This window comes from Trichoplusia ni, chromosome 15 (assembly GCF_003590095.1).
Source record: "Trichoplusia ni isolate ovarian cell line Hi5 chromosome 15, tn1, whole genome shotgun sequence".
Taxonomy (NCBI): Eukaryota; Metazoa; Arthropoda; class Insecta; order Lepidoptera; family Noctuidae; genus Trichoplusia; species Trichoplusia ni.
In genome coordinates, this window is record NC_039492.1 from 9,606,624 (window position 1) to 9,633,511 (window position 26,888).

Sequence of the window (26,888 nt, forward strand, 5' to 3'; positions counted from 1 at the left end):
TCCACTTTTAACAAACATGACAGGATACAAGCTTAAGTATCCAATAATCACTAATATGTTCAAAAAAATAGTAAAATGGCCATACTTTAACAAAAATATGTACCACAATTCTCATGTTTTTAGCACATGAAAACTACTTGGACCCTTGTTACTTCTAATAATAGTCGTATTATAGGATAAAACATGACTTCCCTGTCAATATCCAACCAGTGTGTGCCTAATTTTGGGCCGAATAATATAATAAGGCCTTGTTAGTGTCACCTTTTTGCTGTCAATAAACTATGCAATAGAAAGGTTTGTTGACAATTATTTGTCTTGAAGCTAGAATGTTGTACTTGAATTTCATCTCTATGGGAAACTATTTAGAATCCAATTTACTGTGTCAATTTCATAACATAAGGTTGGATCTTTTTTTTCGTTTGTAGTCATTGATAAAATAATCACTCGATATACCAAATTATTGCGTTTATTTTAAAACATCTTTTAAGTTAACAATCCTTTTCCTTCAAAAACAGAAGGAACTTCAAAGAAAGATCGAAAATTCATAGCACTATAATAATAATATGGTTGGCCAAGATTCATCGACTGACTAAGCACAGAATTGTATGTATTTTATAGACTTATTGAACATCAATATTTACCTTTCGAGAGTCTTCTCATCACCACCTTCCTGTCCCTCCCTCTCGGGTGACTCTAGCATCTCCCAGAAGTTGTCCAGACCGTACACTGTGGAGACAAAGCTATGTTATAAAAGTACAAAAAATTTATATATGCACTCATAATTCGTACAAAAACTGATCGTAAGATTAATTCTTGAAAATGATGAGTTTAGTCAAACAAAAAAAAACTTGATGCTTTAGAAAGTTTACGTTATTTTTACATATATTTACAGTTAGCCTGATCGCATTTACTGTTTCATCGGATTGTCCAGTTCAATGGTAGACTAGAAAAAAGTTAACAAATGTATCGTTTTGTTTCGTTGAAAATCTAGGCTTTCATGCCACCTTTAGTACCAGACAATTCAACCTTACGTTAAGTTTTTGAACAAGAATGAGAACAAAGCCGTAAAAAACAATTGAACTCAGTATTACATTCGATTGTTATCAATATAAAGCACATTATTTCTTACAAATATAAGCTGGCTTCAGTATATAAAACTCGGCCAAAACGAGAATTGACTGAAGCGAAAATATTCATTAATAATATCACAAATGAGAAAAGAGCAAATCTTTCCTCATTTCCACCTCACAATGACACATTCACATGACGTAATAAGCAACATTAATACATCTCATCATTGACAATAAAAGCTTTTTATAAGCACAAGAAGCTAAGAGGCTCAATCTTTGCTGAAATGACCTCTCATCATTCTATTCATAAGACGTTAACAAGAGTCAAAAGGAAACCCCTGTCTTCTCAACACACGAACATAAATACAGAGTCAACAGTGCCTGTACTGTGAGCACTTGAGGTAGTGTCGTCGCGAGTGTGGAAGGGAAACGGCGCGATACATTGCACGTAATGGCATCTCGCTCGCACAACAGTGACAGATCCTGTCTTGAGATTTCATAGTAAGTATGTACTAACTACATGAATAAGAGCTCAGACATTCAGGACAGATTCATGTCTTACGAATGAAGAGATATTCTGGTAGACCCTCCATCTTAATACAACCCCAAGTGTTACCACAAATCGTAAGATAATGTTTATATGCTCTCTCTTTTCTGTCATATTATAAGAGGAGGAAAGATAAAACATAATCTTTCTTTTAAAAACGTTTTCTGGCAACGCGGTTACAGAATAAACGCCACTTAATTTTAAGTCGCTGCACCTTTTGCATCTCGGTTTTTTTAAGAGAAATGAAGAGATATTCTGTAACGACTTAAAATTAAATTTCGTTTTTTGATATGGGTATCTATGTTTTTTTCTTTTTGATATTGACGGCACGCCACTGTGAACGTGTTTCGATAAACAAACATCGCATGTTTATGTTGGTCCACGCTGTCTGGCCAGTCCCCTGAGGCTTTCATTCGGTCGATACGAATATTTGTCATATAAACAACATTTCTGCGACTTCAAGCCGGTTTCCAACGACATCCAAAAGTCACTGATAGTGTGATTTCATTGATATTGGATCGGGGATTATCTTGAATTATACCTCCATCGTTCTTTGCCAAACGGGCTCTTTTCCCGTAGCCCCGGGCGATAAGTACGTTTGAGTTGGGTCTGAACGTCCCCCTGGTCACTCTTATTTCTTCCTCTGTTAAAATGCCAAGTCATAGGGGAAAATTAATATAAGTTGTCGAAAGCGAACAAAGCGTTATCACTTATTTATTGCAAGCGTTTATTTTATGTTTTAATCTTTTCCGTGTTTAGCTTTAACTTGTCGGTTAAATGCTTTTTGAGAAGCTTCGAAGCTCTTCAGCGCTGCTTAAGCTTATATTTTACCTTCGTCATTGCTTTCGTCATTACCACTCCTTTTGCCAAAGTCATAGGCTACCATGAGATCGCTTTTGGGGTTAAACTTCTTGCGAGCGTGACCCTCAAAGCTGTTTTGGTCTGTCGACACATGATTCTAGTTAGACATTGTTAAAACATCACCAATACAGTCATGATTATGAAAAGCACACAAAAACAAAACTAGACACGAGGATGAAACTATTGAACGACTTCCAAAGTTTCAATACAACAGGTAACATTTCTCGCACCATTATGAACGAATTAGTTTTCAACTTTCAAACGCCAGTTGTATTTCAATTCATTTCGAATATTTTTCTGAAGTTGAAAACACGCTCCTGTGTTAAGAGAGAATTGAATGCTTCGTTAATTAAAGACAAGTTTAAATAAGTTTTTGAAATTTAGTTATAAGTGTGTTGAATGTACATTTTATTCGAGCACAATCTCGCACGAATGTCATTCGTGTCTTCTCTCTGAATAGAGGAGTTACCGAGTCGCTTACTCGTACGTCAACCTACACAAAATCGAGCGGTAACAAGATTTATATCCTTCCACAAACACCTGCAAAGCAACACAGCTCTGGAAAGGGCCTGTCCAAAGGCTTGGAACCAGTTCCAATTGGATTTAGCTTTCATTGCCAAACACACGAGTGACTGTGCTTAAGTCTGTTACGCGGTCTGGGTTTCGTTAGCTTCGGCGATTTGGCCATTCAGGGAGCGAGGTCGGACATCCAGCCAGGTTCTTTGTACCTTCAGTCTCGGTCTCCGGGGATCGTTTACCGAAATCTCTCGCGACCCCAACAGTGGGACTCTTAAACGTGGGCGTGCCGCGTTGCGCTCGGCTCGTCGGCGTATGTTGTTCTACGTCCCCTTCGGGAATAATAATGTTACGTTTCTTAGATTTTTTACATGAATAAAGATACAGACAGACAGAGTACCGACGCACGGCGGCTACTTACAATATAAACTTATTTACCTTTCCCTAACAAATAACAAGGACATATTGTTACTTTGAATGTCACTATCCCGTCTTCAAAAGACTATGGTAATCGCCTGTATTACGATTCAATACCACAGTCAAACTTTACATACGAATACGCCGAACAATGACAAGTGAAAAGTTGCACAAACTTGCCCTACAATTGTTGATTTATTTGAATTTCAATAAAGGCGAATGTTAGCGGAATAAAATGTACTCCTATAACAAAATTTTCGTATTATGCGGTCCATTAGCGACGAACCTGAACTAGTTATAAGTTGACGGGTAAGATGGATGTCCTATTATGTGTTAAACCCACTCTAGGTTTATCAAAATTTATACCTAATTACAAAATGCATGATTTTATTATTTAATTATGTATAGTGAAAGTCTGACGAGTTTATAAACCGCCTGCGCCAGTATTTATATTACAATATAAAAAAAAAAAGTTATAATTTAATAGAACGTAAAATGCCATTGAACAATTTTTAGATCTATCATTTTAGAAATGATTATAAAATATTTACAAAAGCATTTTACTGTAAATTCGAAATGTTATTGTAACTCAGTTTAATTAAAAGGTCTTAAACAGTGAGTGAGGTAAGTACCCTAAAAACAAACTTTTAATTAAATATCGATATGAACAGACAATAGTTTTGTAAATAGTTATAGTAATAATTAAGGAATTCATTATTGGACAAGAACCTGATTTTCAAGTCGATACTTGATGTATTTATCGTCATTTTCTTTCAAATATTCTACTATCTGAATACATGTAAATTACAAACGTAATATACGAAGCTTAAATATGATTAATGAATTCACGAAATGTCCGCGTTCTATTTATTCTCAATTACTCAAAAACTTTTTTTTATCATTAGAAAATGACGCTTCACTTTAAGAGTCATGACTACGAAACAGACCACGTGAAATAAAAATCTTTTTTTGCTTAGAAGTTCATTAATACTGTTAAAGTTAAAAACGAATAATCCTGCAATCATCTTAACCAACCTGAAATAAAATTGTGTATTAAACAGCATAGTGATTAATTACATGGACAAAAACACAATGGAAAAAAACAAAGGATAATTGAGAAAAAAGGTTTTATTGTACACTAATAAGGGATAAAAAAAAACAGAGTGATTCAGAAATAGGCACAGACATTCACATCAAGATCTTGTACAAAACGTGAAACAGCTAAGATGGTTTAAAAATAGATGAAGGGAGATCTAGGACAAGCCTATTTAATCCCAGATTAACATTTGACTGATCCACGAATGTTTTTTCTAAGTCAATGTGCCTACTTTGTGTTCGTATGTGGTTAAAATGTTTCTATTACGAATCCATAGTTTTTTAAATGCCGCCCGCCCCAATAAATTGAATCCTTGTATCGCGGGGACTGGCAAAAACATTCAAGTCACAAGCGTAAAGACACCCAGACTATGCACAACCATTTTTGGAACATAAAAACGCTTGTCGTGCGCGGGAATCGAACCCGCGACACGTCGCGAGTGATACTGTGAGTTTTTCGTGGTAACCTCAATCACTCTATCTCCAGTGAAGCAGATTCATAATTATCCATCAAATAACCGTAAAAAAACTGCTGGAGAAGAAACGCCTCAACAAACTTCCTATCAGGACGCTGTCTTTCCGTTAACAGCATAAAATAAAATCAGAAATAATTCAATATTCAACAAAATCAAAAACTATACAAATTTTAAGGCAACATGATACATATATTCATCATATATCTATATTCCTGTTTAAACTAGTTTATGTTACATGGTACTCACGTTCAGCCCGGGTGTGTGGCCTGTCACGCTTGCCGAAGCCCCTAGCGGTCATCATCTCGACGTTCTTGAAACCGCGCGTCGGTCGCTGCTGCTTGGTGCGAGCGATACGACCCTCGGGAGCCGCGGCCACCACGCAGAGGCAGGCCGCCGCCGCCACCGCCACAGCCAGATGTATGGAGATATTCATAGCTGGAGACAAGGAGATAGAAGGGTTTAAGGGAAAAAAAAACTGCTAATAAGTCAAATAGAGTTATTTAACCAGTATAATCAATTGAGACGTCTTTACAGGCGAGAAGTGGATGTGGTCGAGTCTGGACGAGGACGCAGGACCGTAGAAACCGACACGAGAAAGGGGAGGCCTATGCCCAGCAGTGGGTAAAGCCTGTGGATGATGATGATGATTTCGCCTTTGGAGATGAAAAAACGATGGTAAAATTTTAAATTCTTTTTTTGGACCAAATCCGCAGCTTTTGCGATAACTACAACATTTTATCGTTTCTGTAATACTCATTGTATTAAATTTCTTTTAGTCGATAAAAATCAGCAAAAGACCTCATTAACTTAACCTGTAAGAGAAAATAATCGATAAATATTTTTCAATAGAGAAACTTCAATTTCATTAGAAAAAAATACCAAACTATAACGTTACGAAGCAATTACTAATAAATACATTTCGAACACAATTCCATCACTTGATCATTTTGAAGTTTTCTTTAAGTTAGTTAAGGATACCCTTTAAATACTCTACAATGTCCTAAGACAACACTTGTAGGAAGACAACTCCAACTCAATGTCAAATGAATAATAATAGACGCTTTCATAACATTATTCGAACTCCATACTATCAAAAATAATCTATAAAAAGAACTTCATCAAAGCAAAAATCTCGACAATCTAAAAGTATTGCCCTTATAGTTGAACCGCGACTGTTCTTGTTCTGTTATATGGTTACTAATGACTCAGAAAGGATAATCCAGTTAAAAATAAACGAGCCTAAATATTTTTTAGACAATCCCTCAGAAATAGGGTAATGTTTTCATGTGCGTTAGGTGCGTAATATGATATTCGATCCCTTGTTAAAAATAATGACTAAGTTATGTTTAGTAAGTATAAGCTTTTTCCGCGACTTTACCCGTGGTTGCCGCTAATAGCAGGAAACATAGGTATTAAACGAGTAAAAAGGAAAGACACAGAATTTCAGCTAGGCTAGAGGAGCTCGTGGCTAAGCTATAACCGCATAGGTGAATCGATCACAGGTTAAGCTATGCTTGACGCGGTTGGTCCGTAGATGGGTGACCATCTTTGTCATAACGAGTTCCTCCGTGTTTCGGAAGGCACGGAAATCGAATTGGAAATTGTAAATTGTGGGTCCCGGCTGATATTCCTACATCTTTGACAGTCGTTACAGGTAGTCAGAAGCTTGAAAAAGTCTGACAACCAGTCTAACCAAGGGATATCGTGTTGCCCAGGTAACTGGGTTGAGGAGTAAAACACTGGTACTTACTGAAACCGGTTAGACTGGTAGCAAAACCCAACAAAGTTGGGAAAAGGCTAGGCCAATGATGATACAGAATTTCAGCTAACTCTAAAATTGATCAAGCCGTTTAAGTGGGAAGAAGTAACAAACACACATTATCACAATTTTTCAAGTCCTATAATAATTAGACAAAATGACAAAAAAATACGAAAAAGGTATCACAGAAAGAGATCTCTACAAACAATTGTTTCTCACTTAATTAACACTCCACAAAAGAGATTTTAGTCTGTATTTAATAATACCAAAACGTGAAATTCACATTTGGCTGGCCAGTCCCTATCTCATGTAAATCGTACAAAATGCTAATTAGAATCCAGCGAAGCCAGACTAAACATAATCGCTAAACATGTACTAGATAGACGCTAAATTTAACATTGTTCTGAATAATCTTTACTAAATATAATTATCACAGATTTTGGGAGACAATTAGTAGTATTCTGATGTCTCTGAAGGCAATTCACTGTCAATTTATTGATGTACAAAAAAGTAGATGCAACAGAAATAAAGGGACAATAAAATATTGCTTGGTGACGACTAGGACTGTTCGAAGTTATGTTTTTGCGTTTGAACAATGGGTAAATTTATTTTCTAGATTTGTAAAGTTTAATCTAACAATTTCATTTTTTGTCCTGAGTCTGTGTGCATGTGACTTCAATGTTTATGAAACCACCGCGACAAAAGGATTAAAATCCTTACTCCGAGAATTTTCATAAAAAATATTTTAATAAAAAATCTACTTCACAAATTCACCACGCTCTTTATAAAACATCACGGCTTAGCACAAGTTCAACTGATTTTATGTTCGTGTTAAACATCAAAATTATATTTTTTTTAATAATTGTGTCAAGTGCTGGTAGCTCGCAAAAGGTAAGTGTTTTGCTGGTATTTTAATGATACTTAAGGTAAGAGCCTACACATTTTTACGTAATATTAAAATATAAGAGCTCAATTAAAAATGTTATTGCGTAAACCAAGCACCATTGTCATATAAATGATAATTATGCTTTCGGCTTACTTAGTTCCCAATATAAGACGCATTTTCTAAAAACAAAACGAATTAAAATTTCGAATTCTCTCTATTATACTTTTAACATTTAAAATGTTATTACATTTTTTATTTACTCTCGCACAATTTCACTAACAAGAAGCGCTAATTCATTTACAAGTCACAAGAAAGAGCTATATAATTCAAACTCAAGCACACACGACATTCAGTTCTAAACCCTTGGGTAATTACCTCTCCGAGCTCAAAGGTACAATTCAATCTGTTTGCAACGTGTCCCAAACTTGCATGTAATAGGATGGCCAGACAAACAATGCTCCGTGTCACCGGCTTGTCAGGCCCAGGGTGCTTACATCCCCCTCTAAAAGTAATATAATTCAATGAGTGCAAGTAGGACAGCACTAGATGATGTAGAGCGGTATCTCTCTTCCGCAACAGCAATAACGTTAGACTAAGAAGTCGTGGTAGACCCCATACCGGACCGTACATCGTACACGGCGAGAAGCCCTAATCCGGAGCTAATCTAACGGTACATCCGGATCTAAATCGCATTATACGATACGTCGTCGGACCGTTTAACCTGTTCTGTATGTTTCACCCTGAGTGAGAACAAGTGCAATGTCTAGATGATGAAGTAAGATAGGAAATAAGGCAACTTTTGATGTATTCGTCCTAATAAGCATGAATGTATGTCCGCTTTATTATTTCATCATAATCTCTGAACGGCGAGACTGGTTCTGGTGCAAAATTAGGTGACCGGGCCCTCCAATACATAAACATGTCGAAGAAAAAAATATCCAGTGCCAAAACGTCCCCATGCTTCTCCTATACAGGGATGACATGCTTTGATGATCACAGCTGATTAAAGTCATGAATAGATATGAACGATTAGGCGCATGACGGCACAAAAGAATTGCGGATACATTAACTTCAACAACTGTAAAGAGAAAATTAAAACGACTCAAAAGGGAAAGTTTTCCTTAGTCCAATTTGGAAGTTGTTATATTAAACAAAAAACTGTTTAACTTTGTACGGAATATCAACAAAAGATGGCGAAAAACGGACGGGTTATGTTTCGTCTCGTACCAGCATTTCACAATGTTGCCAGCTGAACTAAATATTTTTCCCTAAATGATATTGCTCCGAACCTCCTTAAAAGGAAATAAAATTGCAACAAACAAATGAGTAACATTCTTCACCTAAAAATATCTACAAAGAGAACTGATATTAAAAACGTAACAGCAATCTTCCAACTTCATAAAATATGAACCTGAAAATATACTGCAATATCTTAATATGGAGACTAAATTGAAATTGCACCTGTCTACAACAAATTTGTTGTCATTTTTTAGCTTGAATGTTGCAAAGTAATAGTTATTACTATTTTAAATTGAAGCAAACAAGGAAGTTTGTAAACGAAATATTCATTATATGAATTGCAGAAACGGAATATATTTCAAGACAGAATATTATAAAAGGTCTAATATTGGACCATGAAACTGCAGTCCTTTTTTCTCCTGCAACTGGATGATTTATCTAACTGTAAGCAATTTGTTCTGAGTGAAATTTCTGTGCTATTTTCCATGGTAATTTCGTATGTATCCTTTAGGTTATACCAAGCCAGTTTGTTTACGCGTCTCATGAATATTGATAAGGTTTCTTTTCAATATTTTGTACATGATCCGAACGAATATCAATGTCAATCAAGCATGGATTAGGAAGGATCTTCGAATAGGCACATTGAAATGGGACACCACACATTATATTTTTATAACCATTCAGTTTCAAAAAGTATGGCATTGCAGACCTATTAAAAATCTTAAGGTTTTGAATTTTGACACCTAGAGCGTCAACAATCCAGAAACTAGAGTTTGAATCATAATCTATCATTAAACAATATTTTTGTTTCAACAGTTTCATGAATATCTTTTTTACCTTACTATTAACTACATAAGAATCTTTGTCACTCTCATTTTCATTACGTCATTATCGTCATCTGACTGTGATGGTGTTTAACTAGGAGTAACTGCCTATCTGACCTTCAACCTAGTAAACTGGGTAACGAAAGCGATACCCCTTAGTAAGTCTAATTTCATTACGTATGCTAAGAAAAAATAAACACGTAATTAATTTGTATGCCATATGAATTAAGACGTCCTCTACCCAATTTTCTGGTAACTGAGTGCCCCAAGAGTGGTGCCACAAATAAGAGAATTAGAAATTGTTTCCCGAGCTCAATTGGGAATAGACAACAGAGCTTTATTTATTTAGCTAGTTAATTGCAGATTCCTGTAATCGGTGAAATAGTTTGGTACACAGTTAAATAGGGTTCAGTTAGAAATTAACTTGTAGTTGTCCAAAAATTATTAGCTGTAATCTATAAGTTCAGTGTGCAGAAAATTATATAGTCGACGTTTTTAATTCATATTTTACGCACACTTTCTTCACATTAATCTAGTAAGAATTTCTCTATCGTAGGTTTTAAATAACATTCGAAAATCAGAAAGATTTTCCAAAATCAATAAATTTTCAAAAGAGGCAAAAAAGGACCAGAATCTGTGTACTTATTTACTGACCAACAACCAGAAATCACGATAAAACTAACACTGAGATATAATCAGCAGAGTGGGCGTAGTTCAATTATTGTTCTATTTCTAACAGCGACCTATCTAAAGCCAAATAAATTATTGCTTTTCGATACCGATGATCATACTGAAAATCTCAAAATTGTTGGCAACTTGCATTGTGTGGAGATAGAGCTCCCACGCTACGCCCCCGTACTAGTTCACTAGTGGTTCTTCCTATTATTTTTACATGAACCCTTCTAGCCATATGACATTTCTACAATTGTAAGCGAGGGTTATAAGCTAAAGTCGCTAAGCCCACTGAACGTGATGTGTCGCGGGTTCGATCCCCGCATAGGACAAGCATTTGTGCGAAACAGAAATATTCATCCTGATTCTTGGTGTCTTTGCGCATGTGGGTAAGATGGTTTCAAAAAATCATTATTGCTGGAGTTTCTTTTTATTTGAAAAATGAGAATACAAAATGCTGATATGGCGATAAAAGGTCAACTAATCACGTCATTTATCGAAACGAATTTTCATTTTTACCCATTTAAGCGCTTTCTACTGTCGTTAACAATTTTATTGTTAAAACTTCACTTGGCTAAAGGAGCAGAACACATTATAAATTGCAATAAAACCCCTCGTGTCGTAGTATACGCTTCGGATACGCGAGGGATCTCCATAAATTGGTATAAACTGATTTGAGGTTATAATGCTTAAATCCCTATTGGCAAACGTATTGGTAATAGCAGTTTGTTCTTATTAGACCGGGAATTGTATTGTCTAAATGTCAAATCTTCGAATAATTTGATATAATGGTGAGTAGTTTCGGTTAAAACTGGGTACAATGCACCAAGGACTTAGTTTTACACGATTTAGTTAATTGACTCAAAGCCTTATGAAACTTAAGGTTTTAATGCTCATCCAAAACAACAAATAAGAATTCCTACAAATCAAAACCGGGGTTAAGGGACGTTTTTTACTTGGTAATTTTGATTGGTGGCCATTTAATTTGAAATATTGTTTTTCTTTACCCTATATGTGCCTTTAATATCGCAAGTCCGCTTTGCATTTGCGAAGTTTATGTTTTTATTTACTTTGATAGACAATTATATTTTTCAGTATTAGGTCTATTCCTAAGAGTATATCTGTAAGAGTGTACAGGATATACGTCATTTCCGAAAATAACCTCCTTTGATGTACCAAATAAATAAATACCTTTTCTAATCTCATATAAATCTTCTTCAAATTCTAACGCAATGAATTAAACTAGTCAAGCGAATATCTTTGAGCACATAAGAGGAAATTTATAATAGAATAAAATGCGAGTTTATGAAAAGAACTGCGTGAGTATATGTTTACCTTGTGTGGTAAAAAGTATACGTTTCACGAGATTTAAAAGGTTCACGTTGTTCAAACTGAATTTTTCTCCTTTTTGAGGTCGAATTCTCTTTATCTATTAATAGAGTTAGGTAATTTAGGTATAAGTTTTAGCCACTTTTCGAGGCAAGTCTTGGAGGAAAGTTAATATAATGAATATATTTATAGTCTCTTAAAATAGATACTTTTCTAATTCTATCCAAGTATAATCCTATCCGTCAATTTTATTATCATTCTCTCATATTCCTTAAATTTGGGCAACTAGAGTTGTAAATTTATTTGTTAAAGAGTCGATTAGGAGAACTCAATTGAAAATTTCGTACTTCAAAAAAAAGTAAATAACACTCAGACATTTAAAGATATTGTATACACAACTCTTTATTATTTCCGCATTTCAGTAACATAGAAGCCATATGAAGGCATGACGTCCGTATAGAAAATGCAACACATAATGGATCACTATTTATAACTTATCAACCTAGACTTAGAGCTTAAAAGGAAAATCTTAGGTATACTAGAACATTAGATCATCTGCCTACCCACATACGACTACCTGTCTTGATATAATGGCGACGAACACGTTTCCATAATACGCTATTCGGATTGTCTTAAGCTTTAACCTAAATTTTACCAACATAACATTTGGGAATTCTTCATATTGACCATGAGTGTTCCAAACCGCACTCAATTTCAAATTATTGTTGAAAAAATGCTTAGGAAAACACTAATAGTGTCATATTAATCCAATTTCTATCCATTCATCGGCCATTTTAAATAGTATTTACTGAGAGGTATCAAGAATCATCTTGATAAATCAACACATTGATAAAATAATGACATGAAATTATAACAAACTTCAACCAGTCACTTAACCTAATATAATTTCATAAATAGTTACCGAACGCTGGCTCTATCAAAATTGATTACGCAAATATACTTATAATTACTCCTAACTATGACACATGGGCCGTTAGCGGTGTTTTTGACAAGTATGGGCAAGTCCGGTCCCCGAACTGACAACAGACAGCTGACTACGCCCTGTCTATGAAACATGTGCTTGCTTTAAACGTAATTGGAAAACTTAATACGAATAATAACAAATTGTTACCCTAGTAGGTTTCAAGTTTTGCGATGGAAGAGGTGATTGTCAACCTTTTTTTGGAACGAATTTATATTATAGGTTGACACCCTATTGCTCAAGTCATAATTAAAAAAAAACCTATGTTCTTTTTTACAAAAGTAGCAATGGCGGTCTCTTCTAGTATCGTTTTTTTTTTTTTGGAATGTCGTAAATTTTTATACCAATTAAATCTTGATAATGTTGCTTTTCACCTTTTTAGTTTCCATTCACCCCAAATGACAGGTTTTTTTAATAGTAATTCGGAATTGAAGTGTAAGTTATTCATAAGCTGGTGTCTAGTTTTATGAAAGCTTTGCGTTGGAATGGGATTTATCCCAGAGGTCGTGTTTTAATTAGTTTTAACACAGTCAGTAAAAAAGTTAGATTGACAAATGTAGTTCGTTACTCACAAGAAAAAAGAAGAATAAATATTTTTAACCATTAAGTAAACCTTGTAAAAATATTAAACCGCTTTTACAGTTCTTTTATTAAATGACTTATCAAGCGAAAGACACATTATAATTAAAATATTTTTCTTTTATTATAAAATTATGACACTCGAAAATTTTTCTTTCAATTTTCAAATTGATAAAATGTTCGTTAAATTTTTTGCAGATTTTTCATCTTAACAGCTTTTTTGTTATCTCAGGCGGGATTGTCTTTTAGGGTCAAAACGACTTATGAAGAGCTAAAAGCGTGGAATTTACGAAAACCGCCGAAAACTTAAGACATTTGTCTCATTTTGAATATCAAGTTATGCGTAATATAACCATTAATCTCACTTACAAATTAATTTATAAAACAATTTCTTATTGAAACCAAAAAGTACTTTATTTCTTTTGTTTCTTTAATGACAACATTTATTATCTATTTTGATAATTTCGAATTTATAAGTAGTGCAAATATTATTATCAATTTTCAACAATGTGTTTCTAAACATTGGTTTTTAATAAATTTTACCTGACCTCAGAAATAGGATACGATTTCTCTTACAATTTAGTTCTTAGTAACATCAGAGAGCAATAACTTTAGAAAAGTGAGAAAAATCTCGTGAAGGCAACAAATAGTTTTCTTCGCAGCAAAGACCGAAGTTGATAAACTGCAATGCTAGGTACTAGACAGTCGCTTCACTCGCAAACCATTTCTTCCAAGTTAAGAAAATACTTCACTTTGTAATAAAAGATAATATAATACCATCTGAACAAAATATCTCTGTTTCAAATGTGAAAGACACTCGTTTGCGTGGGATTTTAATATAAAATAGTTTTACAGTAAAATACCGAAGATTTACAAAAATAGTTATAAATTTCCTAAATCCAAAAATAGTTAAAAACTATCTAAAACGATAACCATCTTCCATAGCAAAAAAGATCAGATTTTCACGAACACTTCTCAATAATCCAAATTGAAAATCAAATAGGTAATATTATTCTAGTCAAGTCGAAATATTTCTATGCCGACAACGTTTACTTTCGGTCGCGAAAATCGGATTATAGACCGGCCAAGAATTTTACACTACGGATCATACATAACATAGCAAATCACTCAATATCGCATACTACCGACGTCAAACATTTAAATTTATGATCGTATAAAATTGAATTGGTATAGGTTTTTATGTTTCAGTTTTAATACTATTAGCGGTTTTGTACTGTCGCTCCGTGATACTGCGTCATTCAGTTAAAGTTTAAGTTAATTTGTATCAAAACGGCGTATACCCAAAGGGTAAAACTGAAGCCTATTATGTAGGCCCCACTGTCTGTTGTAAGTCAAAAATTGAGCTTAAGTAACGGTTTGTATGGTCATAAACATGAGGAATTTACCCCTTTTTGTAAATTTGTTTTTCTTTGGCTTATATGTACGGAACCCTCGGTGTAGCAAGACCGACTCACACTTGACCTATATGAGTTGGAATTAAAATATTTTAAAACTAAAATATGTCTGCGTACAATGTTCTCAGGCCTATTCCACCGTTAGCAGTGTTTAAAAACTTTTGAAAAAGTATTAAAAAAGCCTGATGATAAGAACATTTCAAACCGCAATAGACAAATTTTTGCTCTGTGTAAAAACATAACAAAATATTTTATTATGATTGCGTACACTTATACTTAACATAAAACTTGGTTTTAAATACTTTTATGCTTTCTGACTTGTCAAACAAAAGATCTAAGATAATTTAACTAAAAATTATGGTAACCCCTCATTTTAGCCTGGATGTCTTTATGCATGCGACTTGAATGTTTGTGAAAGTCCCCGCGACGGAGGGATGAAAATTCCTAAGTGCGGGGGTCACATTAAAAAATAATTGATACCACAGTTTTGAGCATTACGCTTGACTCGCTTTGACTTTCAAACAGCCTAATTCGAAAACCTACTATTTCCATTTCCAAACATCATGAAGCATACGTTTGCCTATTTTTCTTTTTTAGGCAGAAGTAATTAATCTTCCCGCTTCATCAACTAAAGAATCTAAGAAACAGTAATCATATGAAGTGGTAAATGTAATTTGCTGGCCATTAACGAAGTTCAAAGCATACCCAAAGGAAAAGTAAAAGTAATTAATGATAATTAATATATACCTTCAATTAATGGTAAACAAAAATATGGCGGGTACATAAACTGCTGCTTTTATCGATTCGGAGACAGCAACCAAAAGTGTTTCATTCAATTAGGACTCCATTAATTGTTGCCAAGTAACGCATTACATTAAATTTATTAAGCGAAGTACGCATGTCATATTGGTGTTATTTTAAACGTTATTTATTTATGAAACGGTGTGTTATGAGTTTAGAGAACGGTCATTACTTGGAGCTGTTCCAATTTAGTTGATGTCTGGCTGTAAGTTGTTTATAATTGCTTGTTCTTTATGAACTTTGGAAATTACTAATACATTTAGTAATTTATATGAAAGAATATATCATAGAGGAAAAGGTGATGTTTCTAAAAATGGTGTTTTTTTTACTAATCTTCCTATACCTATTTTTGCGAATTATTTGAAGCACAAAAATTCTAGACAGCAACGTCAATTTGCTATTATTAAGTCAAGATAATTTCATTATCAATAATTACAAGAATTTTAATTTGTTTCATATTTCAAGATGTATATATATATACATTTTGAAATACCCAGTCAAGTGCAAGTCCGTAGAAATATGTTAGGGCTAAACCAAAATGCTATGTAAAATCGCCTATAACATTTTTGACTGTACCGCTGTATGACCGTATATCGTGAACCGTAGCTGGACAGTTGCAAACAAGCACTAATCACATATTTCTATTACCGCGTATAAAAATATAGACTAATAAAAAAATATCGAGGCTAAGCAACAAGAAGGCTTCAAGAAAAGAACTTACAGAAAATGTTCACTATTACGAACGCATGCTGTAAAAAAATACGCTGAACCGTACCACAACTTACATTAAACTCTTAACGTTAAACGAGCCACTCGACACCGCTTCAGTTGACTTCAAAACTCTCAAGTTGCAAGTATTTTCAAGATAAAAGCGAAACAGATACTGCATTCGCCATTCAGCCAACACGCGGTAGATCAAATCATTTTTCCACGCGACGCTATGTATGCGTGCGATTTTAACAAGACAGCTTTAATTTGTGAGTGAAAAACTAATTAAAGTTGGTAAAAGGTTGGAAAACTACATCGCTGTGTATTTATAAAAGTGAGAATAAAATAAAATATGCTTTATTTTACAGCATAGCAGTAAAAATATTACATGAAGTGCCTGACAACCTTTGGATTGACAAGAATCAATCTCTACTAATAAATGTGAATGTCAGTTTGTTTGTCGATTGTCATGAAACTTTGAACAGATGTTCTTGGAGGGATTAAAAATGACATAGGGTCTGTTTTAATAAACTTAAAAAAAAATTATTATGCTTTAAAATGATATCAACTAATAATAATGATATGACTTTAAAATGTAAGTTTAACACGCATGTCAAGAAAAGTCAGTATACTAATGTGAACTATACTTTACTCTGATTCCAGTTCCAATGTCTTAATTCCTTTGAGCAATTAAGACGTCCAATTAAATCTCTGCGGTTCAAAATCTCGAATTAATTCAATCATGAACTATTCGAGTAAACACTTCACTTAAACTAACATAATGTTTTGGACCATTTAACATAATTGCGAACTTATTCTTGAACTTTCCAAACTATTGTTCTGACAATCGAAAATCAAAAACACCCCTGGTTTCACACATCTTTGAAAGAATAAGGCAATCTGTCCCGAAAATGTCTGAATATAGACATTATTGAGCCACGGGGAAATATATAACTTTGTTTATGCTAACATTTGTACTAAGCCCTCCGCTAGGTTTGTTTAACCAGGACATAACAATAAAAATTGAAGGCAATTACAAGGGATTATAAATTATAGTTCAAACACAAGTTATTTGTGTTTACAAAGTAAACGCAATGATAGATATATTACTGTATTCCGTGTTGTGTTAACCTCAAAATGGCCGTCGTACATAATCCTTCGGAAACCGTAATTCTAAACATTATGTACTTATTCATGTTTAATGTGTGAGATTACGGTCCGAAACGCCGCCAATGAGACCTTAGGTCCCTATTAATGGGATTAAATTTAATACGTGCTAAACTAGATTGTAATTTACAGTTTTGACCTCAACACATTTGCATAATTTATAGATAAATTGTAATTAACTAATTAATTATGAAATTATTCGTTAAATACAACCTTTATAATGATGCAAGTGAAACAAAACTTAAATTACGTATAAAACTACCTACACAAGAAAATTTTCGTAATAAACTTTTATTAAGTCAAATTCAAAGTGATTCAAACTAAATATTCCTATTTTAAAAACAAATATTGTCAAACTATTTCAGGAATTCAAATTAAGATCGAGTCTCAAACCGTCTCGTCTCAAGTATTTGATATTAACACGTTTGCAAAGTTTCGTGAACGGGTTCAACTGATCACACGATGACGATACGACGGTATTAAACATGCTTAATCAATGGTACACTTGCGATTCATCCTGTCCCGACCGCAGACCACTAATGAATTGAGGGTGGCTACCACGAAATCCCAAAGTAAGATTGCTACAAGTTAAAGAGCGAGAGAGCGTTATCCAGCGTAGAGCAACATCTCGCTTCCACGCCGACAACCATCTTTAGAGAAAAGATGGTGGTAGTAGCCCAGAAATACAACCTCCTCGAATCAACCTTAAAGGTGTCAAATCTTGAAATACTCTATACAACCTCACAATGAGGTACTATTAATTATATTTCATAACAAACGCCATGTCACCGTCTGGTTAATTGAAATTTCTAATACAATGTGCTGGATGAGCTGAGCCAGCGATTTTTGAAACACTCAATTATTTGTTTTCTGTTCAAAATGCTCATCCCTGGGGAGGCTTGTTTTGTGTTTAACGCTTGGTTTGCGATATTTAATGAACATTGGTTAATTAGAAACGGTAAAAAGTACCTTCAGACTGTGTTTAGCATGTTATTTACTAAGAGAGTAACCCTCGGAAATATATTCTGTAAATGCCTAAAATCCTAAAATATCACCAACAATTTGCAACGTACGTCACTCAATTCTTTTTCCGATCTCGTTGTAATACAATTTGCGGATGCTTTCATTGTCTCCCCTCAAAATTAGGACGACTCAATACCGTTATTAAAGAGTGACGTCACGAGAATGTACTACAACTCCAGTCCCTGTACCGAGAGCTCTTAATATACGGCTGTGTCCACTGTGGAAGGGAGACAAGACTATGCGAAAAGTAGCGCTCCGTTTCACTCCCCCTACGGTTGCAGAACTTGTTTAAGATATTGTGGTAAGAGGGCGGATACAACTGAATCAAAATGTGGGTATAAAAGAAAAATATAACAACAGCTGCAACGAAAACACAATGATTGGTGAGAGTGGAAGCTACGAACGTGCTCGGATTTTATGCGCTACGTGAATTTTGAAACCAATTTTGTTTATTACCCGTCTTGTAATCAATTTCTTGAATAGGTATTCATTGAGCACTAATTAAAGAAACAAACTATTCCTTTTAAGTTAAGAATCAATAACACACTTTATTTCTAGCCCAAACTTTAAAAACAATTCAAACCAACAACAAGTCTTAATTAATACAAATATTGTTTTAATGACGACAATAACAAAATTAATACGGAAAAGTTTAAACTAATATTTTTCTTTGAAATCATGTTAAATACTGTTAAATACACAAACTTGAGTTAATTAGAAGTTGTTAGTGTCTGGGACTTGTCGTGTAGTCTTGCCTGGAGGCATTTCGTTTACGTGGGACTTGGAGCTTAGTTAAACTTTGCCTTAATGATATTCATGACTACCTTCAGTAAAGGCTTTATTCCGAAAGAATGGGAAAAGGAAGTAATCATCACACGTGTACGTATAAATCGCGAAAGAAGTAAAAGTATCAAATTTAGAAACAATTTTAAACATAGAGAAAAACTTGAATTAAAATTAACCGCGGACAATCCCGATAAATAAGCGTCAATAAAACGTTATGGTATTTATATAAAGAAGGATCTTCACGATTGTTGCTATAAAAATTTGTATGAGAGAAACTAGATGATAAGATTAAGTTGTTTTTTTTTTGTTTTTCATTAAAATGTGCAGCAATACCGCTACCTTTAAATCAAATAATACAATTATTGTAGTTTTATTGTAGTTTTTAATTTATTATTTTAATATGACAAATGTTTCACAATTTTTAGCACAAGGTGCCGTCTAGCGCCAATCTTACCAATTAATATACTTATATATTTCTAAAGCATAAATTACACCCAGATATTCTAGGTTGTAATCGAAGTCGCTACTTATGATATAGCAGTAAAAGCCACTGACCACTAGACCAACAGACCTGCCAAAATATCCTAATCCAATATAATTGACAACTTAATACAATTCATTAGTTTAGTTAAACACCAAAATTATGTTAATTTAAATCGCGCTTACAATCACGATAAATATCCGTATTGTGTTGATCCAATTAATTAAGTAAAGCGATTTATTTGGTCAGAAATAATAAACAGATAATCCTACAAATTAGTGAACATAAATGGTGTCTTGACAGTTTTAGAAGAATTTTATTGAAGCTTATAAAAGTTTGTGTGGCATTTAGTTTCCATATTAAAAAAGAGGATTATTCTGTTTTATTCCGATTAACGTCATTTTTTTGTTCGTTAACCCATTTGGTCCTACATGTTTTGATAATACAATCCTTTACTTTCGAACTTTTAAGTTGTCACTTTGCTTATGATCGCATTGACGGATAAGGTGGCATTATAATACACTGATGGCGACTTTTTCTTAAACTCTTGACTTTGTATCAATTCTCGTAAAACAGAGCAACTTATACGAAATATTTAAACAAACCACGTTCGTGGGATCGGAAAAAGCTGGTTCTTTTACACACTACTACAATAATTAAATATCAGACTACCGAAACTAAGATTCAGAAAAAACATATATATTACTTGTAAACTAATTGTTTGTATTAAGAAATTTGACCTTAAGAAAAATTATACTAGAAGTCGCCTACGGCGGGTAAACTTGCAAAGATCATAAGAATACATTTCTAAGAATAGGATCTTTAAGTTTTTCCAAGCAGGTTTCATATTGTGTGGGGTAATCACCGGAAAATACATTTACTGGTCCTTACCCCACGCCAGCCTCGGAACAAGGGGTACCCGTAATTAAATATTCATAGCGTTTCACTTTCAGGTTGGTACGGACAGTTACTGAGTAATATGAACCACAATTTTTATATTTTAGATAATACGTTACTTATTTTTGTACGTGAAATTGTTTGTCTGATGAGTTACATTTCAGTGACTTTAGAAATATAAAACTTCTGTAAAAATCATACGGTATATCAGATTAAATAAAAAAGTACTGTTCCCTAATTCAGAATTTGTTGCCCCATTCTAATTCCCCTTTTCCCACCCACAAACAAAAAAATAAAACATTTGCATTAAAAAGTCGCTTAATAGGGCAATATTGCCCAAATGCCTGTATAAATTGCGCTTGAAATGAACATGGCAACACACTAATAATAGTCACGTACCCAACCTGTCACTCGCAATAAAAAACCGTGTAAAAAGCTTCTGAAATTCAGGTACGGCCATTAACTGGCTTATATAGAACCCTTGCTATACTTATATCGAACTGTGTACCTTAAAAAGGATTTAATAATACCATTTTAAGGTGTAAGGGACCAGATGACACTTGAGTATATTCTCACAGATGTTATTCTGACAGTTGTCTGCTTGGCAAACATATCATGAAACTACTCACCGTCATAATAGTCACAACGTAACCGGTAACGTTGTCCTACACCTTCGTAACTGCTCTTTGTACTTGTATAAATGTAGGTGTGTGACCCGTATCAAGTATTTTGATTATTCAAAGCGTGTAGGAAAATAATAATTATTGTACTGTCCAGTCACATGCCATTTTTTAAACAAAAGAGTTTCTATTCAGTCTTCGATTAAACCTCTCTACCGCCGAGTAAAATTTGAATTTCTATCTCACGATTTTTAATTCTGGTGAATAATAACAATAAAAACGTTTATTGCCAGACGTGAATATTACTGAATTTTTACTTTAATGTGACCATCATAACTTGTATATGACATCATTAAACTTTTCAAACTGTTAGCACATTTAAAACGAGTTTTGTAATTCACGTTCAAAATGCATTTGAAATGAATGAATGAAATTAAAACATTTTGATTGGTTCACGGATTTCATTCGTATATATTTTAGCGTCATGGTCGACATTCCGAATTCAAATGTAAAACGTTTTGAACTGAACTGAATATAAATGCTACTTTTTGAATTTGTTCTTTGCTAGTTGTTCTACAAAAGAATACTGATTGAATTATTCGTGTACAATATATTCATCTAACTAAACTGCTTAATACTTGAAATTCTCTATGAGAAACTCTACGCCATTTTTAAATACCAAACCTTGTTGAAACTCTGGAGCATCGGTTAAAAAGTATTATATAAATGTGTTATTGACATCGTGACTCAAGCTTTTAGCTTCAGTAGCTCTATCAAAGCCGACCAATGTAATTATTTACTCAGGATCAACCAGTAATAGTTCGATACAATCTTTCGAAAAAACGACGCTGTCTATTTTTGGCACAGGAAAATGCCAACTTGGACACTTGAGCAACCAATAGTTAAAACAAAAAGTAATCCTTGTGTGAAATAAGTAGGTATACACACAATTATCTCAAGTGGGTACCTAGTTACTGAAATGAGCACACATTTTAAGCTATCTTGATATATCAAAAGTACAAAAAATATGATTTAATTTCGAAAAATCGAGAGCGCTTCGTTTAATCATGTGATAAATTAAATATATTATTTATCTAATATTTCTCCTAAAATAGGAAATGGTTGTCTCATACAGGAAAACGTGAAACTTTTAAAAGATGAAGCCACGCACGACTAATCTAAGTAGATTATATCGATTTGCTATCTTAATTTGAAACTCGATCGAAAAGGAAACTAAATTACCTACTTTTAGATAAACGCCAATAATGCTATTGAGGAAATAAGCACTAATTCATTTCTAAACAAAAGGTTTTGACCGTAAAGCATAAAAAAAGATTTAAATTCAAAACAGAGCTATTATGTAGAAACCAATATTCAAAAACTAAATCAAGCCATAAAATTCTGTTATTGTTTTAAATAGAGAATAATTCACTTTTTTTTTAGCTCCGATTCAAATTGATCGACCATGACGTTATACATAATTCTGATTTCAAAAACTTGGAACGGAACGTTAAGTATGTCCTCTACTGCGGATACGGGTATAAGTGGCCCTTGATTTTCTCTTTTATTTGTTCAAAGATATTTTCGATACAAAATTTTGATGGCAGGTTTTAATAACGACGAAGAACTTTGCTGAATTTGATAATATGAATTTATGTCATACGATAGTTTCGCCTAAGGAATACTAGACTGTTCCACGTACATATATTAATAACTAATAAATATATAAACAAAAATTTGGATAATTTTGAAACATAAAACCCACAAACAATTTGCTTAAAAATTATAATGATTTCTACGTATCCTAAAATTTTTCATGAATTATATTGTGCTGAAAATATAATAAACTGTACCTTTTCGTTACAAATACAATACCAACTGATTGGGTTACCCAATAAAGGTTTCAGTTATAATTTTCGCCGATGGAATAACAACCCTTTTTGACCAAATAATACAAATTAGAATTTTACGATCTCCGGAAGAAATTCTCGAAAGTATTAAATTATAGGTATAACCGCTGGGGGGCTTTTTTTAATCTGACGCCCATTTTTCCAATTTCAAATTAAGAATATAATATAAATAAGAAGTTTTATCAAAAACTTTCTGGAGCTACGCTATGAAAGACTACAATTTTATAGATTCTACATCTCTACCTACATCTTTCTCTAAATTGGTGTCACCTAACAAGTTATCCAGAGTCCTGATAGTTCTTTCGTTCCGACTGTCCATTACAGTTTTAAACTTTTCTCGTTCTTTCTATGCAATTCTAGATCACTTTGAAACCCTCAACATTTGATACCTTTGTAGGATACCAACTAAACCTATATTATTTTCGAAAGACAAAATTTTATAAACGGCTCCATATTGGCTGTATAACGAATGGCCATTACTATAATAAAAAAAAGTTACCTTACAATAATTTGACAACCTATTTTCCCACTAAACAGTTTTGCTTAAATTTCATGAAAGTTCTAAAAAATGCTACAAAAATAACTAGACACGTAAATATTCTTACATAAGAAGCGCATGTAATCTAATGAATACATAAACCTCAGATCCGGGAATACCTCAGTTGCTTTGATAAGGTAGTTCAATGTACATATACTGCATACATATTGGCTTCTTTACAACTTTAATGTCTAAATTACTGCACTCTCTTCTCGTGTTCAATCTCTCCAAACTTAAAATAACCAATCCTTTGGTCGAGCTTCAATATATTAAACTATTCGTTATTCCAACAATTTTAACAAAATATTGCAAGCACATCTTGAATTATGCATCCTTTAACAACATTTCAAATTCATATTTCGAACGCAAGTTTGCCAACATTTGAAATATAATGCAATTCTAGTCAGTCTATTGTTATGATTAAGAATCTTTTTAACCATGAACTAAATTGCGTAATAAGCTGGAAGTATACTATTAAATTTTAAAATGGTACAGTTTTTTTTTCAAGAGCTTGATCCGCACTTGGTCCAAATTGTTTTAATTCAGTTAGCTCTCAATATAAAATTTATTAAAAATATGTCTATGTAAAATTAATTTGTTACTACTAAAATAGAACACGAGATTTTCGGCAAATTATGGCTTTACGTGCTGAGTATTTATTAATCATTTTTAGTTTCGTACTCATTTTTTATTTCTTTAAAACGAATTTCGTTAAACAAATTCTTATTCGTAAACCAGGTCCCTTTTTTCTATTGAATCCTTTATGACATCGGCCGCCGGCGGACAGAATCTGTCACCTAAATACCTGTCCATTGTCTAGTATTTATTTTTAAAACAAAAGATCCTAACCGTGACGACCAGTAATTTTTAGTTCCGTTTTTAAACTGAGGAAATGGAATGATTTCGTCATATGCAAGCGAAATTCGCCATTTTGGATTAAATCTTTGTTGACGACAAATTAGCTTGGTTCCGTTGTCCGAGTTAATTCACAAAGATATAGCATTTATTTTCTGGCTGTTTCATTTTATCTCTATTTCGGATTTGAACTTTGTTTCTATTTACTTGTTTATTGAATTAGAGGTCTCATTTATTATGCATTAAGTACGACTTTGCAGTCATTCAATATTAAAAAAAATATATCCATGCAAATAGTTGATATCTATTTTGAAGTTCTTAGATTTTTTCAGTTATTGTTATTTAGTTAGTAAGTTAGTTTTATTTTTCACGAAAGCAACTGTGCTCCGAATCTAGACTGTTAAAACTGGGATAATTTTCTACAGCTTAAATTAATTGCCGGTTTTTTGATCAACACAAAGAATTAACAACTTCCTGACGACATATTGCCCTTTCGCCTGCCACATCCTACATCCAGACCCAGTCAAACACCCTTTGATCAGATCGTGAGCAACTGTCCTAACACCGGATACCTTTGAACCTCAACTTCGTTGATTGTTAACTCGATAAGGAATTCATTTGTATCCGAAATACAAATATTTCACAAGAATTAGAAAGTTAGCTGCTTGTTCGTTTGTTACAAAGATTCCTGCTTTGTTTGTGAAGATTAATTTTAAAGTTTAACTTGAAAATGGATTTTGTCAATGCAGAAGAAAACCACATAGTTTTCTTCTTACATTTATTTGATTAACTTTTTTACGTTCGAAACTAAAATGAATTTCACTTTTCTTTTTTAAATCATAGAACACATATAATATTACGTGTGTTAGGCGTAAAAGAGTTTTTTTTTATGACTGGATACTCGTATTTCCTATTTCAATTGGTTTAAAATTTTGTACCGATTTCAAAAGGAGGAGGCGTTTCAATACGTTTCATTTGGAGGTTTATATATTTTAATAACATTCTAAGTAACATAATTACGAAGTATTTTTTACAGTATTTCACGAACATAAAAATACACAAACGTAAAACATAATCTTTTGATGCAGATGTAGAAAAATCATCGCGGAACATTTTAATTTAGTTAACCACTAACTATATCTGTAGTCCGAAGTAGTAAAATTTTAATTTCCGCATTTTTTATGTACAGATTAACTGAACAATATTTTCTCAAATAGTTTTTTTATTGATAAATCGATAAGCAATTTATGAAATAGTTTTATCAGTGCTGTCGGGTCTAATAGATCGCATCACATAGGTCAGTTGACACCCCTACACCGATTTAACCATAAACGATGCCTTATAAATAACTTATCACTGGCCGGCGTTTTATTCTTACGGTTATTTTGAGATATTTTTATTCCATGAAATATTTAATAAATATTTTAGGTTAGTTAATTTGGTACGACTTTTTTTTTAAATTGGATTACTTCTCATATTAAATACATATTAAATCTGCAAAAAATTACGTAAATTTATTTTGTGTGTTTAAATTATTGAACAATCAGAAATATTCTTAAATTTAATATTTAGCAATTTTCTAAAGTGCTAAAATTTTTTATCATCAAAAAACGCCCTATACTTTATCTAACTTCAAAATCTACACAAAAAAAAACTCTACGATATTTTTCAAAGAATTCCTGATTTTTAGATCTCCTAAACAAGTTAATACAGTGACTAACAAACTTACCTTTAAGTTTGAGTTGTCCGTAACTGTACGTGTAGTGCACTGTAACACTGCGAGCTGTGTGGTGCGCGTGTCGAGCGCTGAGAAGGTTACACACAAATGGCCACAGAACCTCGCACTCCCCAGTTATATACCCGATAGGCACTAGGGGTACAGCCGAAAGCGTAGCGGTTGGTGCTAAGCTGCTACGCCGCGCCCAGCGTAGGCGTGCGTAGGCATCGGCCTACGGCATGCTACCATTATAATAATGTATAGTTAATAAACTCTTAATCGAATGCATTGTTATAAGTTGATAATTCGATATTTTTGCACTATGTTCACTTTTTAAGGAGGTTTCTAATTAAAAACGATTTATTTTCCACTAGAACGCTTTCCACTAGACGATTCTAAAACGTTAGATATTCAAATCTATGTTGAATTAAATTAAACCAAGAGCAAAATGAAAGATATATACTTTAAAGTAAGAGGAGTTAAAGAATGAGTTTATAAATTTAAAACGCTACGAGAACGTTGCAAGTGTCATTGCTTAAAAAAATGTAACAGTTTTATTAACATCTATTAATTTAACGTCGTATTATCAGATTAGTGAATTTATTTTTATTTTCATGATGTCAGAAATAAATAGGGTCTCGAGTTTCTTTAATGTAGCATTAGGATTGTCTCTCCAAGTGACATGAGAACTACCTTATTTATTTTGTTTTCAATTGAA

At 33.3% G+C, this 26,888-nt stretch overlaps 1 protein-coding gene across 2 annotated transcripts in view; it reads right to left on the minus strand.

Moving 5' to 3' along the window:
• The window catches only part of LOC113501095 (allatotropin-like), a 39,088-nt gene extending 12,698 nt beyond the window's left edge, over nucleotides 1-26,390 (minus strand). The window contains exons 1-6 of one of the 2 annotated variants that reach the window (XM_026882109.1): nucleotides 26,183-26,296; nucleotides 5,229-5,417; nucleotides 3,207-3,326; nucleotides 2,449-2,559; nucleotides 2,159-2,260; nucleotides 642-726 (exon numbers count right to left, since the gene is read on the minus strand). In XM_026882109.1, the coding sequence (XP_026737910.1) occupies nucleotides 642-726; nucleotides 2,159-2,260; nucleotides 2,449-2,559; nucleotides 3,207-3,326; nucleotides 5,229-5,415 (605 nt within the window). In that variant the 5' untranslated portion in view covers nucleotides 5,416-5,417; nucleotides 26,183-26,296. Of the gene's footprint in view, nucleotides 1-641; nucleotides 727-2,158; nucleotides 2,261-2,448; nucleotides 2,560-3,206; nucleotides 3,327-5,228; nucleotides 5,418-26,182 lie in introns of both variants that reach the window. The other variant, XM_026882108.1, reaches the window with a different exon arrangement.
• Nucleotides 26,391-26,888: the final 498 nt, after the last annotated feature.